At 41.1% G+C, this 15,418-nt stretch overlaps 1 protein-coding gene across 4 annotated transcripts in view; it reads right to left on the minus strand.

The window, feature by feature from the left end:
* KIF16B (kinesin family member 16B) overlaps positions 1-15,418 on the minus strand; it is a 242,300-nt gene that overhangs the window by 112,469 nt on the left and 114,413 nt on the right. For all 4 annotated transcript variants that reach the window (XM_075863098.1, XM_075863097.1, XM_075863096.1 and 1 more), the window contains exons 17-18: positions 5,396-5,478; positions 4,641-4,729 (exon numbers count right to left, since the gene is read on the minus strand). In XM_075863098.1, coding sequence (XP_075719213.1) covers positions 4,641-4,729; positions 5,396-5,478 — 172 coding nt within the window. The remainder of the gene's footprint in view (positions 1-4,640; positions 4,730-5,395; positions 5,479-15,418) is intronic.

Genomic DNA, 15,418 nt, shown 5'->3' on the forward strand with positions numbered 1-15,418 from the left:
TGCTTCTCTACTAGGGAGCTGCATTAGCAGCAATATACTTCTATTGTTGTAAACTTTGCTTTCGTGAGCTGAAGAGGTAGGGCAGAAGCTGGAATTTCAGAATTCTCACTGCTGCCCTGTAGGTCCATCAGCAGAATGACGAATACTTTTTACCAGAGTTCCCCTTTAATTCCAACGTGACTATTCTGACTGAAACAGCTCTTAGTTTAAACGAGTGTTTTACTAAAAGTTATGCGTTTCGGTCAATATATTAGCACAATACAACATACCCCCTGTGTCCTGCCGAGAAGCTGCCCTGTATGATACCTGCCACTCTCCTTGGGAAAAGAAACTTCAGATTCTTCAGCTCTATTACATTAGTTTTGCCACTGCCAGCCGGAGATTGATCTGTTTGTTCCCTGTGGCTGTCGTGACATATTACGCACGGCCTGTAACTCTCACTTGAAAATATTTATTCATACGCTTTTGGATGCTCCTGGCCTTTCATCAGATGCATTTTTTCTTTGTGTTTTGCTATAGATCTCACAGAGATTTATCTTCTGCCAAAGCAAGGCCTGATAAAAGCAACTTAATTTCAACATTTAGAGGGTCTGGAGAGTCAAGCATTTCTTAAGGGTGCATTTACTCTTGTGGACCAGGTCTGCCTGATTTAATTTTAAAGGGAATTTGTCATATAATAAATTTTGGTTTCATTAATAATATTTAAGTATATAGATAATAAATAATGTGTTTAGCTGTAACAATAAAAATAAATAAAAAAAAAAAAAGATTTTTTTTTTTAAATTTGTAAAACCTTTCCTTCTAAAAAACAATAATTGTATGTTCTGAAGTCTTGCCTGCTAACGAGTCAGGCCCAGTTCAGTACATTTAGTTTGGGCTTTGCCTGGTACTGCAGCTCATTCCCATTCACATGAATGGAACTAAGCTGCTGTGAGCTGCAGTACCAGGCACAGTCACAATCGAACATATGGCGCTGTGCCTGAATAATCAATGAAGTGGCGCCTTTAAGCAGCTCATCGGCAGACATGCCAGGAGTCAGAACCCCACTGATCAGATATTTATCCTAAGGATAGGCCATCAACATTACAGTCCCGGAAAACCCTTTTAATGTATCTTTATTGTCATATGTTGGTTTATATTATTTTATTGAAACAACGTTATGATGGTATGCACTGCTCTTTCTAAGGCAACATGGTAAGGAGAAAGATGAGCACCGTGCCCACAATATAATCGTACCGGATGAGAAGTGTAGGCAGAACATGAAGTGAAGTTTTTTTGGCAAAGCTCTAACACCCTTAGATTTATTCACCATGGCAAAAGCTGTTAACAGGTGATTGAGGGGGAAATACTTCTTGTATTAAAAACGTATATATAAATAAGAGAGAAAATCAGAAGGAACTTTTTCTCAACTTTTAAAAGTTAGAACTGTTTCACACAAGCATGTCTGCACCTCTTCTACTACATGGCATGGTTCTATCATTTTTCTATTAAATGACATATTCAAAGTTGGACAGAATGAAAACCATATTCGCAGTCACCCTGCACTTGGCACAAACCATGCGATGATCATGAGCTTGGCTGACAATACTGGTTAGACTTTGAATGTAACATAAAAAGTGCAAGGAGAATTGCAATTTTCCTTATGTGCTCAGAGAGCCTTGACAATCCTGCAGACGAACTGTGATTGAAGGCTAAAGGTTACCTCTGAAAAGGGATTTTAACAATAGAAAATCAAACATTTCTGCAGGGTAAAGGCTTCAAAATTATGTTAACATCTCAGAAGGCTACCTGGTTTACTTGACCGTTTTCTTTGTCACAGAATAACATTGAATATGGCAGGAAAATATCTATTTTATTTTCTGTTGCTTTTTTAGCGCCATATTGGGCAGTTCTGTACAGAGATGGCCATCACTCACATCACTCCCTGTCCCTGATGGGGCTTACAATCTAAATTCACTATCTCAAACACATGGTCAATTTCATAATAAGCCAATTGACCTTTTAGTATGTTTTTGGAGTGTAGGAAAAGACCCGTGAATACAAGGGGAGTACATGCCGCCTCCATACAGATATTGCCCTTAGTCAGATTTGAACCTTTCGTTTCCTTACTACTGATTTTCCTATTACCTGAATTGCTCCTGACAACTACCTCTGAGTTCAGTGGAGAGGTGATCACACATGCTATAGGAAATCTTCACTAAAAACCGCACAACAGCTTCTGAACCCAGGATGTGAGATCCTAGTACTGGAAGAAGCCTTTAAAGGGGTCATCCAGGATTAGAAAAACAATGCAGCTTTCTTACAGAAACCTTGCCACACCTGTCCATGGGTTGTGTCTGGGATTGCAGCTTAGAGTCTGTCCACATCACCGTTTGGCTTTCCGTTTATTTCTTCCGTCGGAGGAACAGACAAACGGAAAGTAGAAGTTCCGTTTGTATTACCATTGATTTCAATGGAATTTATTAAAGTGTCCGTTGGCATCAGTTTGCTTCCGTTCCGTTAGGGATCCGTTTTTTGGACGGAAACAATAACGCAGCCTGCAGCACCATTGTTTCAGTCGATAAAACGGATCCCTAACGGAAATTACATTTCCGTTTTTGTTTCATCATTGAAGTCAATGGGCCAACGGAAGCAAACTGAAGGTATTCCGTTATTGCTTTCTGTCAAACATCATTTTGTAGAGCTGAGCATGTTTAGAAATTGTTGCAACTTGCACAGTCTGCAAAAAACACAGACTCCATTTTGAGCAGAGAAGTGCTCACTCTACCAAAAAAAAAAAAAAAGGTATTTTGGGGTTTTGTCATTGTTTTTAAGTTTAGATTTAACATTTTACTCGCCTGTTCGCATCAGCGTTGGTTTTCCGTTCCGGGGTTCCATCGGAGTTTTCCGTCAGGTGAACCCCGCAATGGAAAGTCAAACTGAAACCACAGCTTCGGTTTCAGTCACCACTGATATCAATGGTGATGGAAACGTTTCCGTTCGTCACCATTCCGGCAGGTTTCCGTTTTAACGACTGAATCAATAGCGCAGTCGACTATGCATTTGGCTGTTTTGGGGTCTCTGCATTTGGCTGTTTTGAGGTGTATATGGGTATTGAAGCGGTCTGCTCTGTGGGCTCTCTATGCATTTGGCTGTTTTTGGGTGTATATGGGTATTGAAGCGGTCTGCTCTGTGGACTCTCTATGCATTTGGCTGTTTTTGGGTGTATATGGGTATTGAAGCGGTCTGCAGCATTCCTTCTTCCCGGTCATCTCTTTACTTCATCCAATAGGATTAGTTTTTAAAAATTGAAACAAAAACAAGTAGTATCAACAATAATGGATCCGTTGTAAACGGATACGAACGGACGGAAATGGAATGTAAAGGATCCGTTTTACTGACGGATCCGTCAAAACAGATCCGTCAAAAACACAAATGAGGGCTTTCTTTCCGGTTTTAACAGGGTTTCCGTTAAAGTTTAACGGATCCGTTAAAAACGGAAGCCAAGCGGTGATGTGAACAGGCACTTCGCTTCATTGAATGGAATGGAGATGTGCTGCAATACACCACTGTGGACAGGAGTAGCACTGATTTGGGAAGAAAGTGGGTCATGTTTTCCTAATACTGGATGTCTCCTTTAACATGTACATTTCAAATACTTCTGATAAAATTCTTAGATCTTTATATATGCATAAATGAAATATCTAGATATAGTTACACTGAATTTAAACCATTCAGCTAATAGTCACAGAGAAAGGATCAATATGTATTACCACTTATACTAGGTGTAGACAACGGCAGATGCGCAGAACATCATGGGATTCAAAGTTTGGTTACGGATTCAATATGTGAAGGTTATTGTGGTTATGAAGCGCTGTGACAGGTGAGACAAGTCTTATCACAAAAGGCATATTGCAGATGGTACGGTCACCGGTTGGCAGAGATACAATGGCAAAAATGTAGGGCTATTATACAGGTGCATGAAATTGTCATGTAAATGAGACTTACCCACATGCAAAATATATAATACCCTACTGGCAATCTTGTTCTTACTCCTAGTGACGCTTTTGTGCCTCATTTACCTACTTTGATTTTTACACAAGGAAAACCCTATTACACAGAGGTAGGAACCCTTAAAAGAACAGACAACATGCACCCTGGTAGCTAGCACTGCAAACTCATCCTAGGGGGTTTATATATTCGCAAGAAAACAACAGTCAGAAAAACTATGGGAGAAAACTTGCTATAAAGTGTGGTAATACATAGAGTTCTTAAGGGATGAAGAATTTAAATAGTGCATTGTGTGAAAATAGTCCAAAAAGTACAAAAAATATTTATATATATATATATATATATATATATATATATATATATATCTATGATCTTTGCAGAGATGTTAAAGTTTGATCACAGGTGAATAATATCCACGACACAACCTATAATAATATTTTTATGTAGTTATGTTGAAAAACACTCTTGCGAATGAAGGAAGATGGCTGTCCTTTCTGCCCTTTACTAGCAAAGAATAAGAATTAAAGAAATCAAATCAAAGTATGTTATAAGAATGTAATAATGTGTACCGTTAATAGGTGCTTTTTTATTATTTTCAGGGAAATTGACATAACAAACATAATATTGGTACCAAAGTTTTTCTTACTTACCCAGGATTGTAAAGCATAACGGCCGAGAGATTTTCACATGATTTTGAAAGATCCGTCATGGACAAACTGAATGAGGAAAGCACACCACTCTGTGGAGCACAATATATGATACAGGCGATAATTAATGTATATTAGATTTACTCCATTATGCAAATAAATATTCCACTTAAGTTGTATTTGAAATGAGTTAATGTTATATTATACAGGTTGTCTGTTTTGGACAATCGCTTTTAGTTAGAAGTGCTCCCTGACGATAGGAGTCCCACTGCTTGGAACCAAAGCAATCAGCTGTAATCTGTGGGGGAACCTGGCAAGTGTTCAATTCTACTGCAGCACCACCCCAGGGAAAATGAAGCATTACACAGTGCCTATTGAAATCAATGGGATGTCTGTGTAATCTCGCACATGTTGGGTCCTCCAGAGTGGCAAACGGTCTTTGCAGCCATAATGCGCTCTGGCTAATAGATGAAGTCCTTGAATGGTGACTCCCTTGTAATAGGGTTTTTAAAAATGAGATTTCTAGACCCAATAACTCGTTAAAGTTTGAAAAAATTAGATTTTCAATTATGGTAGACATTTCCCAAAGTTTGACTAAGAATATGATGATTATGACCTAACATTTAGTGACTCTTTTACAGCACTAACGTGGTACAAACCGGTTAATAAATTCCCCCTTATAAAGGGTTGATCTGAAACAATGATGAACACAATTGAAATAATTTCTACCCAATCAGGGAATACCATATTTTTCTTACCTTTCTTTTTTCTCTTAATTTTGCGGCTTCTTTTGGATGATTAAAGCGAAACATGTTGGTCCTTCCCAAGAGGATAACCGCACCTTAAAACAAATGGATACCATATAGATTTGACATATTTCCAAAGATTTCATGTAAATCAATATAAAAAAAAAATTACATTTGAATACAGCAAATTTTGAGGCCTCCTGCCTGCAGCCCAGAAACACATTCAGGTCACATATTTCCAGTCTGATGATGACAGAAAAAAAAAAAAAAAAGTCCAATTTGGCTACTTAAGCAGGATAAATCTTCTCACCAGCAGGAATTGTATTCCTTTGTCTGTCACTTCGACAAGTATGTATACGGCTTTGTGATATTACTAAATAAATAGCCGGGTACCTTACTTTTTTTTGCCTCCATCATATTATTCCCACCATAACAAAATAAATGTCTACCATAAAGTGGATTACCACCCAAACAACTTTACTTCTACAGTAGTTGAACGAATTTGAAGAAATGTTATGCACGTGATGCGGTTATGCAAAAATGTGTATTTTTTTAGGACACACAATCAGAAAACAAGAAATCATCATTAAAATAAAAAAGAACACAATAATGAGGTCAGTAGAAAAGTGCCCGCCTATTAATCACATAACCAGGACACGTAAATCCTTCTTAAAAATAAACCTTACTTACCTGGGGGGGGTGTGTGCTTCCTGACTAATCAGATGTATAGAGATTTGACTTGCTAGCTCTATTATCAACTCACATAAAGTGTGCTATAATAATAATAAGAGCATAATAGATTGTTTGCGGATCAAGGAACTGAATTAAGCAAAAATTCTCAAGGACTGACTACCCACTAATCTGTCAAATGACATGAGGCTAATTTAAGTCCGCATACACATAAGACAATTGCTGCCTCCTGTGGCTTAATCCAAGAACAATCTAATGTAAATGTATGGGGGCAGCCTGATTGTTTTCGAAGTCTACCATTGAAGAAAACAAGGATCAGGTATGTGGTATTGTTACATGCCCAATCCTTTCTTCGAAGGTAGGCTCAGCCGAGGAGGTATCTGTCCGCTTTGCAATATGACCACAAACATGAGCGCTCGGCCACTGGATTTCTTCTAGTTAGCAGCGCAGGCAGGCAGAACATTAGAGCCCCAACACTTACTAATAAATATTTGTAACAGCTGCTTACTCACCTCTCATACCACATATTAAAACTTTTGTAGTGTTTGAGGTACATCTAAAAAGTGTCTGATAAGTGGTTTAGAGAACTGGGAAGTGGAGGCCCCTCAACAATTACTGCTTTTGCCCTCCTTAAAATCCAACCCTGCTTCTAAATCTTCAATCCATGATCATAACATAAGGGGAGACATTGGGGTTAAATGCAGCCACATCTGAATTTTCAGATAGAATAAATTGGTCCTTCTAATACAGGTAACTATCTTTATTTTATTATGGATTTACCCAGTTGGAAACCTCTGCATTTATCTAGTGTCCACCAGATATTGGGCAATTTTTATTCTACTGATGACTATCTACCAGGGGAAGAGTGGCAGCAAATCATGCGGAGGACTGTAATGTCTGATATTCTCTCAAACTGAAAATACATAACCCGCCATAACATTTTCATAATTTACTAATAAAACACCTAACTGTAAAACAAATACAAATAAATGTATCCTCTGCCAGAGACACAAAGTATAAAGGAAGAACAAATTCCATTGTGTAGTTTAGCAGTATTACTGGCACAGAAGTGAATAGACGTCTAATGCTACAGATATGACCTTTTTGATTCATATTAAAACACGACTCAGAACAGAGAAAGAAAAAGGCAACATAATAAAATGCAAATTTGTCTGACTGCAATGGGAAAGCTTGTCACATTACCATGGTCACATGATGGTTTTTATTTTTAAGCACATTTCGACTCTGCCCGATCAATTATTTGAAGACAAATCATCTGAACCTTCTTGTAAATTCATCCACACTTGTTGATCTTCTATGTTCCCAATCTTGCCACAACTCAGATTTATTATCAGCCATCTGCCAATTACTCACTGCAAAGCCTGGGGAGGTGCGGTGAAGCTCTCGACAGCTCCAAATATTCCAACAAAGTCGTTATATCAGTTCAGCAAGTGTCATATTAAAAAGACTTGTACGATAGAAAGAAAATGCCGTAGGGGCCGGATTAGAATTACAAATGAGTGTATAACGGCTATTGGTATAAAACAATTAAATAAGTCCTTTAAGGGAGAAAAATAACCAGATTATTAACCTTGCATTAAAGTTGCTAGGACTATTTATGAGCTGGGTCTCGCTTCTTGCAAAGCCATGTGTTACATTAAATGTTTTGCATAGTACGGGGCTCAATCAGTGAGATATTTTGTAGAGTTGAATATTTCCACATCACTTTGATCAGTTCAGTAATCTGCGAAATGCGTGTTAATAACAACAAAACAGATGGTAAATTGATGAACTAGGTGGAAAGTTAAGCACAATGGTTATGTATGTACCATAGCTCATTTCATTCACAAGGTATTCTCCCCTGACTCATATGCCGCAGCTCGTTTTAATTTAGTGAGCCTTGACAATAGAATCAGTTCTTACACAATAAAAATTATTCAGATGTATACATCTCTACCAGTGTGTGCCACCACACTATACTGCAGAAACCAGGCCAAAATCCTAAAGGTGTGCTCATCCCAATTAAGTACTTGTATGATGAAGCCCAAATGAGTGCCTTACTGTGTCAGTATAAAAGGACACAAGAAGGATAGTGCTTCTCCAGAATGTCCTGGCTTTTTTTCAAACAAAGCAAAAGCTAGAAACAGCACCACTCTTGACCAAGGACTATGTCTTGTATCACAGCTTGTATTCATTCACGAACAAGGCGGAACTGCAATACCTGATACAATCCATGGTTGTTCCAAGGTGGCACTGGAAATAGATTGAGAAAAATTCGAGACAACCATTGTAAATAGTCTGTGAATGTATTGTTGATGGTCTCCTTCTTCTTAAACTCTTCCAAGAATAATAGACTTAGTACTTTTCATTGATTATCTAAAAAGAGATCATCAATATAACAATAAGCATCTTCAAATCAAATGACATGGACAAGATTCCACTTGCCATTGAAGGGGTTATCTAATTAGAGATGCTCCGGACACCCCCGGCAAACAGCTAATATTCCTGGGGGAAGCCGCGGCTAGACAGGCATTTCAGTCGCTGCAGGGGGAATGTGTTGTTATATCTGAATGGTCGTCTTTGTAATACAAGGATAGTTTGAATCCGCCAGAACTGGAGTCACTTGTACAGAGTGCTCTGTGTTCTGGCTTGTAGTGAGGGGTCCGGAGCTGGGGATCCCCTCTTTGCCCTTATAGGGTATATGGACAAGAGTTGTCTTCATGATACAACCCCTTTAATGATGTTGTCGTCTTCACCAATTCCAAAGTTCAAAGGTGTTAATAGCCTTCCAGTCCCATTTCTACATTTATCCAGCTTTCACATCAATAAAGAGCCAATAAAAATACCCCAGCCCATCATTAGACTGGAAGATCTATTTTAGATCTTTCACCCATGCTCTGACTTATGTTATTATGTAATGACTGCTAGAACATGTGATAAAATTAGACCACTAATAATAGTTACATATAATTACCTGGTTTATGGATCATACAATAATTTTTAAATGTCATATGAACCCAGCCTAAGCTGTGAGAGGGGAGGATCATGTTACAGCCTGCCTTCCTCAGCCTGTGTGTGAGACTGCATGAGAGTGAGGAGGGGGATGCAGCTGCAGTCTCTCTGTCGGTTTGTGAGACTGTGTGCTGTAAGACGACAGGGAGGGCAGCAGGAGGAAACATCTGAATGGCTCAGAGGTAACAGCACAATAGAGCCCGTCCACTCAGTCAGCATGGAGAGAGAGAATGAACATTTACAAAATTAGCAAAAAAGACATAGACCCAACATATGCAGTTTAGGGACATTTCTTGCTGCACTACAGCGGATACACATGTAAGGCTACCTTAGAAGTGATAGGGATTTTGTTTTGTACGGATAGATATGCTTTAAAGTGTCCAGCTCAGCGCTTCCTTGTCGATTCTGTGCTCTTTGAAGTTCCTGCTCTTCTCAATGCATCAATACTGGATCATTGATCTTCAACCCATGGCCCCCCAGATCTTTCTACTCATACAATTTGAAACTGCATTTATCCAAGTCTGAATCTTGGATTTCTCATTATTTTAACAAGATGGTTTGAAAAGTTAACTTTCCAGTTTTGAATAGGATTGCCTATATGGAAAAAACAACAGAACTGGAAAGTAAACAATCAGAATTTCATTCAGGTTCAAGATCATATATAAATCTCACCTGTGAATTGCTCAAAGTACAAATATGGACATGAAAAAAACAGTTGATGATTAAAACTCATAAAAAAAGTGGCAAGCAGATGTAAAGCGATCAGAATCCATATTAGAGTCACATGGTCTGAATTTAGATTCGAAATGTGAAATGAACCAGTTTAATGACCTGGGTTTTCCACTTGATAAGCTCATTTCAGATCAAACCTCATTACTGAAACATGCAATGATCAAATGAAGCTTTTCTTGATTTAGATTATGTGTTAATAAACTAATCTAGGCTACAACGTAGGCGAAAAAGTTAATTACATCAATGTAAACTCATATAAGGGAATTTATTCTTGTTAACCGAAAGCAATATTTCCACAAACACGCTAGCTCATGACATACAATGTCAAACTTGATTTTAAAATGATTTACCAGAATACAAATGTAGTAGAGTTGAATTGGCGGGTTTTTCATTACTAATTGTGAGATCAAGAGGCATTATTTAAGTAAATTTAATGTACTATCCTAGCCCTGGGAATTGTAAGAATGCATAAAGTGTTGAAAAGAGAAATTCAGCACTGCTACATCTGTACAATAACTGAGCAACATATCCTTAGTGCAGTTGTAAGAGGAGGTATACATAGTTGAATAGTTAGGTCTCATGCAATTCCGTGTGCACGGTGGCTTACGACAGCACAGAACCGTATTGTAATGGGCGTCCTGCTGTGTGGAGCTTCTGTGAACAAGAGATAGACTATTCCACAGCTTCATAATTCTTATGCTCATAGTAAGAAAAACATTTTGGTGCTGGAGACTGAACCATCTTGTCCTTTGAAGTGACATCTTAGTGAACAGGTTTTTACCAAATTCCCTCTCTGATGAGGTTCTTCATACCCTTGTTATTGTTTGTATTTTTTCACGCTCCATGGTTTTAGTTATTTATACTAGTACTTACATATCTACAGATGCATTTGACATGGACATGTCCAACTTCCACAGACTAATGCAGGGGTCTCAAATATGCGTCAGGGGCTCCTCCAGGAGAGGAATCCCCAGCCAGAGCGTTGGGAACGCTCTGGCTGGGGATTCCACTCCTAGAGGGAGCCCCAATGGAGCTATCTACAGGGAAGGGGGATATAGCGCTGTCGACTGGGGCACTGTGGCATTACCTACAGAGGGCACTGTGGCATTATCTATGCGGGTGGTGGCATTACCTACAGAGGGCACGGTGACATTACCTACAGGGGGCACGGTGGCATTACCTACAGGGGGCACGGTGGCATTACCTACAGGGGGCACGGTGGCATTACCTACAGGGGGCACGGTAGCATTACCTACAGAGGGCACGGTGGCATTACCTGCAGTGGGCACGGTGGCATTACCTGCAGTGGGCACGGTGGCATTACCTGCAGTGGGCACGGTGGCATTACCTGCAGTGGGCACGGTGGCATTACCTGCAGTGGGCACGGTGGCATTACCTGCAGTGGGCACGGTGGCATTACCTGCAGAGGGCACGGTGGCATTACCTGCAGAGGGCACTGTGGCATTACCTGCAGAGGGCACTGTGGCATTACCTGCAGAGGGCACTGTGGCACTACCTAGAGGGCACAGTGGCACTACCTAGAGGGCACAGTGGCACTACCTAGAGGGCACAGTGGCACTACCTAGAGGGCACAGTGGCACTACCTAGGGGGCACAGTGGCACTACCTAGGGGGCACAGTGGCATTATCTAGAGGGCACAGTGGCATTATCTAGAGGGCACAGTGGCATTATCTAGAGGGCACAGTGGCATTATCTAGAGGGCACAGTGGCATTATCTAGAGGGCACAGTGGCATTATCTAGAGGGCACAGTGGCACAATCTAGAGGGCACAGTGGCACAATCTAGAGGGCACTGTGGCATTATCTACCGAGGGCACTGTGGCATTAGCTACAGAGGGCACTGTGACACTATCTAAAAAGGGGCTGCCCAAGCTTGACCTTCTTGTGTCTGCCAAACACTGCCAACTGAACAGCCAGACTGCATTTAGCGACACTAAGGGTATGTTCACACGCTAAACAAAAAACGTCTGTTTAATACAGAGCTATTTTCAAGGGAAAACAACCTCTGATTTTCAGCCGTTTTTAAAGCATCAAGCGTTTTTTTAATGTATTTTTTACAGATGTTTTTGGTGCTGTTTTTCTATTGAGAATGAAAAAAGGCTCCAAAAACGGCTCAAGAAGTGACATGAACTCCTTTTTACGGGGCGTTTTTTGAAACAGCCGTGTACAATAACTCCGCGTCTGAACGAAATGCAGTTTTTCCCATTGAAATCAATGGGCAGATGTTCAGCTTCCGTATTATTATCCATTACTCGGGGCGTTTACGGCCCGAAAAACGGCTGAAAATAAGCCGTGTGAACATACCCTAAAACTGGATTGTTATAATAAGCTCGTGGAGTAAACTCGCAAATTTTTGGTAAGTTTAAATCTAGCGGTATTATTATAGTAATATTATATTGTTATAGTAGTTCAAATAACGAATTTATTAACAATAATTTTGTATCATATCAAATTTGGAAGTAATGCGGCCCATTTACCCGGCCAAGTTTGAGTCTCCTGGACTAATGTATGTACAAATACACTGATTTCAATAATGAAAAGTAGAATACGAAAGGTAGAGCACGTCTAGGTATTGTATATTACCTCTCCTGAAATGTCTGTTTTAGTAAATTGTATTCCTCATGAAATAACAATTCTGGAACATCTTTTCACCGTACTCTAAGTTGTGCCGTTCCTCTCTTATTCCTCTTAAAAATGTATCAATAAATTGAGAACTGGGCGTAACCAGTGGCGGACTAAGTAGACCATAGGCCCTGGGCTGTTACCCAAACTTGGGCCCCCCCCTTCTCCACCGCCGCCCTGCCATAACAATTCTTAACACTACCTTTTTGTGCAAGCATTAACAAATGGTTGTTACGATTCCCCTTGTCAAAGGGCTGTGTCCCTACATACTTAAGAGTCCCCAACCATCGCTGACAATTTCACACTGTGCAGGGACACATCCTCCTGACCATGGGAATAGTAACACGCATTTGTCTATTAGTCATGGACTGAAGAAAGACTATGTGAAATACAAGGATTTCCTATAACAAACATGTCAGGTGAGGTGACAGATACTCTATAAATCCAGTGACTCACAGGTGACCACTTTTCCAACATTTTCACACCTATAAACGAAGATAAAACTCTCATGGTGCCACACACTGTGCCACTAAATATAATAACTATACACTGCGCCCCTGAATAGAATTGTGTCAAACACTGTACAGTAAAGCACCACACACACAATGCCCCCTGAAGGTAGCGCCACACACAGCCCCCTGCAGATAGCGCCACACACAGCCCCCTGCAGATAGCGCCACACATAGCCCCTGCAGATAGCGCCACACACAGCCCCCTGCAGATAGCGCCACACACAGACACCTGTAGATAGCATCACCCACAGTCCCCCCCTATAAACAGAATCACATGCAGCACCCCTGTAGATAGCACCACACACAGCCCCTGTAGATAGCATCACACAGATCCCCTGTAGATCGTGCCACAGATCCCCTGTAGATCGTCACACGGCCCCTTGTAGATAGTGTCACACAGTCCCCTGTAGATAGTGTCACACAGCCCCCAGTAGTGTCACACAAAACCCCCAGTAGATAGTGTCACACAGCCCCCTGTAGATAGTGTCACACAGCCCCCTGTAGATAGTGTCACACAGTCCCCTGTAGATAGTGTCACACAGCCCCCAGTAGTGTCACACAGCCCCCAGTAGATAGTGTCACACAGCCCCCTGTAGATAGTGTCACACAGCCCTCTGTAGATAGTGTCACACAGCCCCCTGTAGATAGTGTCACACAGCCCCCTGTAGTGTCACACAGGCCCCTGTAGATAGTGTCACACAGGCCCCTGTAGATAGTGTCACACAGGCCCCTGTAGATAGTGTCACACAGGCCCCTGTAGATAGTGTCACACAGCCCCCTGTAGATAGTGTCACACAGCCCCCTGTAGATAGTGTCACACAGCCCCCTGTAGATAGTGTCACACAGCCCCCTGTAGATAGTGTCACACAGCCCCTTGTAGATAGTGTCACACAGCCCCCTGTAGATAGTGTCACACAGCCCCCTGTAGATAGTGTCACACAGCCCCCTGTAGATAGTGTCACACAGCCCCCTGTAGATAGTGTCACACAGTCCCCCGTAGATAGCGCCACACAGCCCCCTGTAGATAGCGCCACACATGCCCCCTGTAGATAGCGCCACACATACCCCCTGTAGATAGCGCCACACACACACACCCCCTGTAGATAGCGCCACACCCCCTGTAGATAGCGCCACACACACATACTCCCTGTAGAAAGCGCCACACAGCCCACCTGTGGAAATCGCCACACAGCCCACCTGTGGAAATCGCCACACAGCCCAACTGTGGAAATCGCCACACAGCCCCCCTGTAGAATGCGCCCCGCTCCCCCCCTGTAGTTAGTGCCACACTTACCTGTCCTCGTTCCAGTGTCATCCTCTTCTCTGATGACACAGGCCTGTTCTCTTCTGATCAGGCCGCATCCATCGGAACAACGCAAGCGGCATGATGAAATCATTGCGCCAACGTCATCGCTCCGCCTGATTAGCAACAAAAAAAAGTTTGAATGGCAGGCAAGCAAACAGACGGTTCCCTTGCCTTGCCATTGAGGTCAATTGTATCCACGTCCTTTTATGCGGATACAATTGATAGCAGGGGCCTTGAGTTTTGTCATGGTTTTTACGTGACAAAACTAAGATGTGGTCTTTGGGTGGCCATGGAATAATACAGCTGCTCGCTATACAGGCTACAGAGCAGCTGTATCTGAAAAAGTAAAAATAATTTTTAATAAAAACTTGATTGAAAGTTGCACCAAAGGCACTGACATTTTTCTTAAAGAAAAAAAATAATTGCTTTCAAAAGGTGTACATAGCTTTTAACCCTTTCAGGACGAGACAAATTTTTTTTGAAGGCGGGGAGGAAAAAACAAGCATAAAAACAGTCATAACTTATTTTTTCGTTGACAGGAAGAGTTGTACTTTCTAATGGTACTATTTAATATTATGTGTGATGTACTGGGAAGCTGGAAAAAAATTCAGAATGGGGTGGAATTGGAAAAAAAACAGCAGTTCCGCCATTTTCTTATTGGTTTCTTTTTTACGGTGTTCAATGCATGGTGAAAATGACACATTACCTTTATTTTTTAGGACAGTACGATCATGGTGATAACAAAAACTATATAAATTTGGTATGTTTTAGTACCTTTAAAAAAACAATTAAAGATTGAAAGAAACAAAAAAAAACATTTGCATCGCCATATTGTGACCCCCATAACTTTTTTCAACTTCTGTGTATAGGGCTGTGTAAGGAGCCCCCTGATCCCCGTCCTACCTTCTGCCACTGGTCTCTGGCCACTAAGTTATAAGGTGGCGGGGTTTTCCGGAAACAGCCGAGCACGTTTCTCTTCGCCGTTTCCATAACATAGAAGTGAACTCTGAAGCTCTATGGACACAGTCTAGCTTGCTGCTCTACGCTGTTCCCGTAATGTCTATTCACTTCTATGGGGGTTACGGAAACAGCGTAGCTCCGCAAGCTCGGCTGATTTTGTACTTCTGACTACCTCGTAACT

Source organism: Rhinoderma darwinii, chromosome 4 (genome assembly GCF_050947455.1).
Source record: "Rhinoderma darwinii isolate aRhiDar2 chromosome 4, aRhiDar2.hap1, whole genome shotgun sequence".
In the NCBI taxonomy this organism is placed as follows: domain Eukaryota; kingdom Metazoa; phylum Chordata; class Amphibia; order Anura; family Rhinodermatidae; genus Rhinoderma; species Rhinoderma darwinii.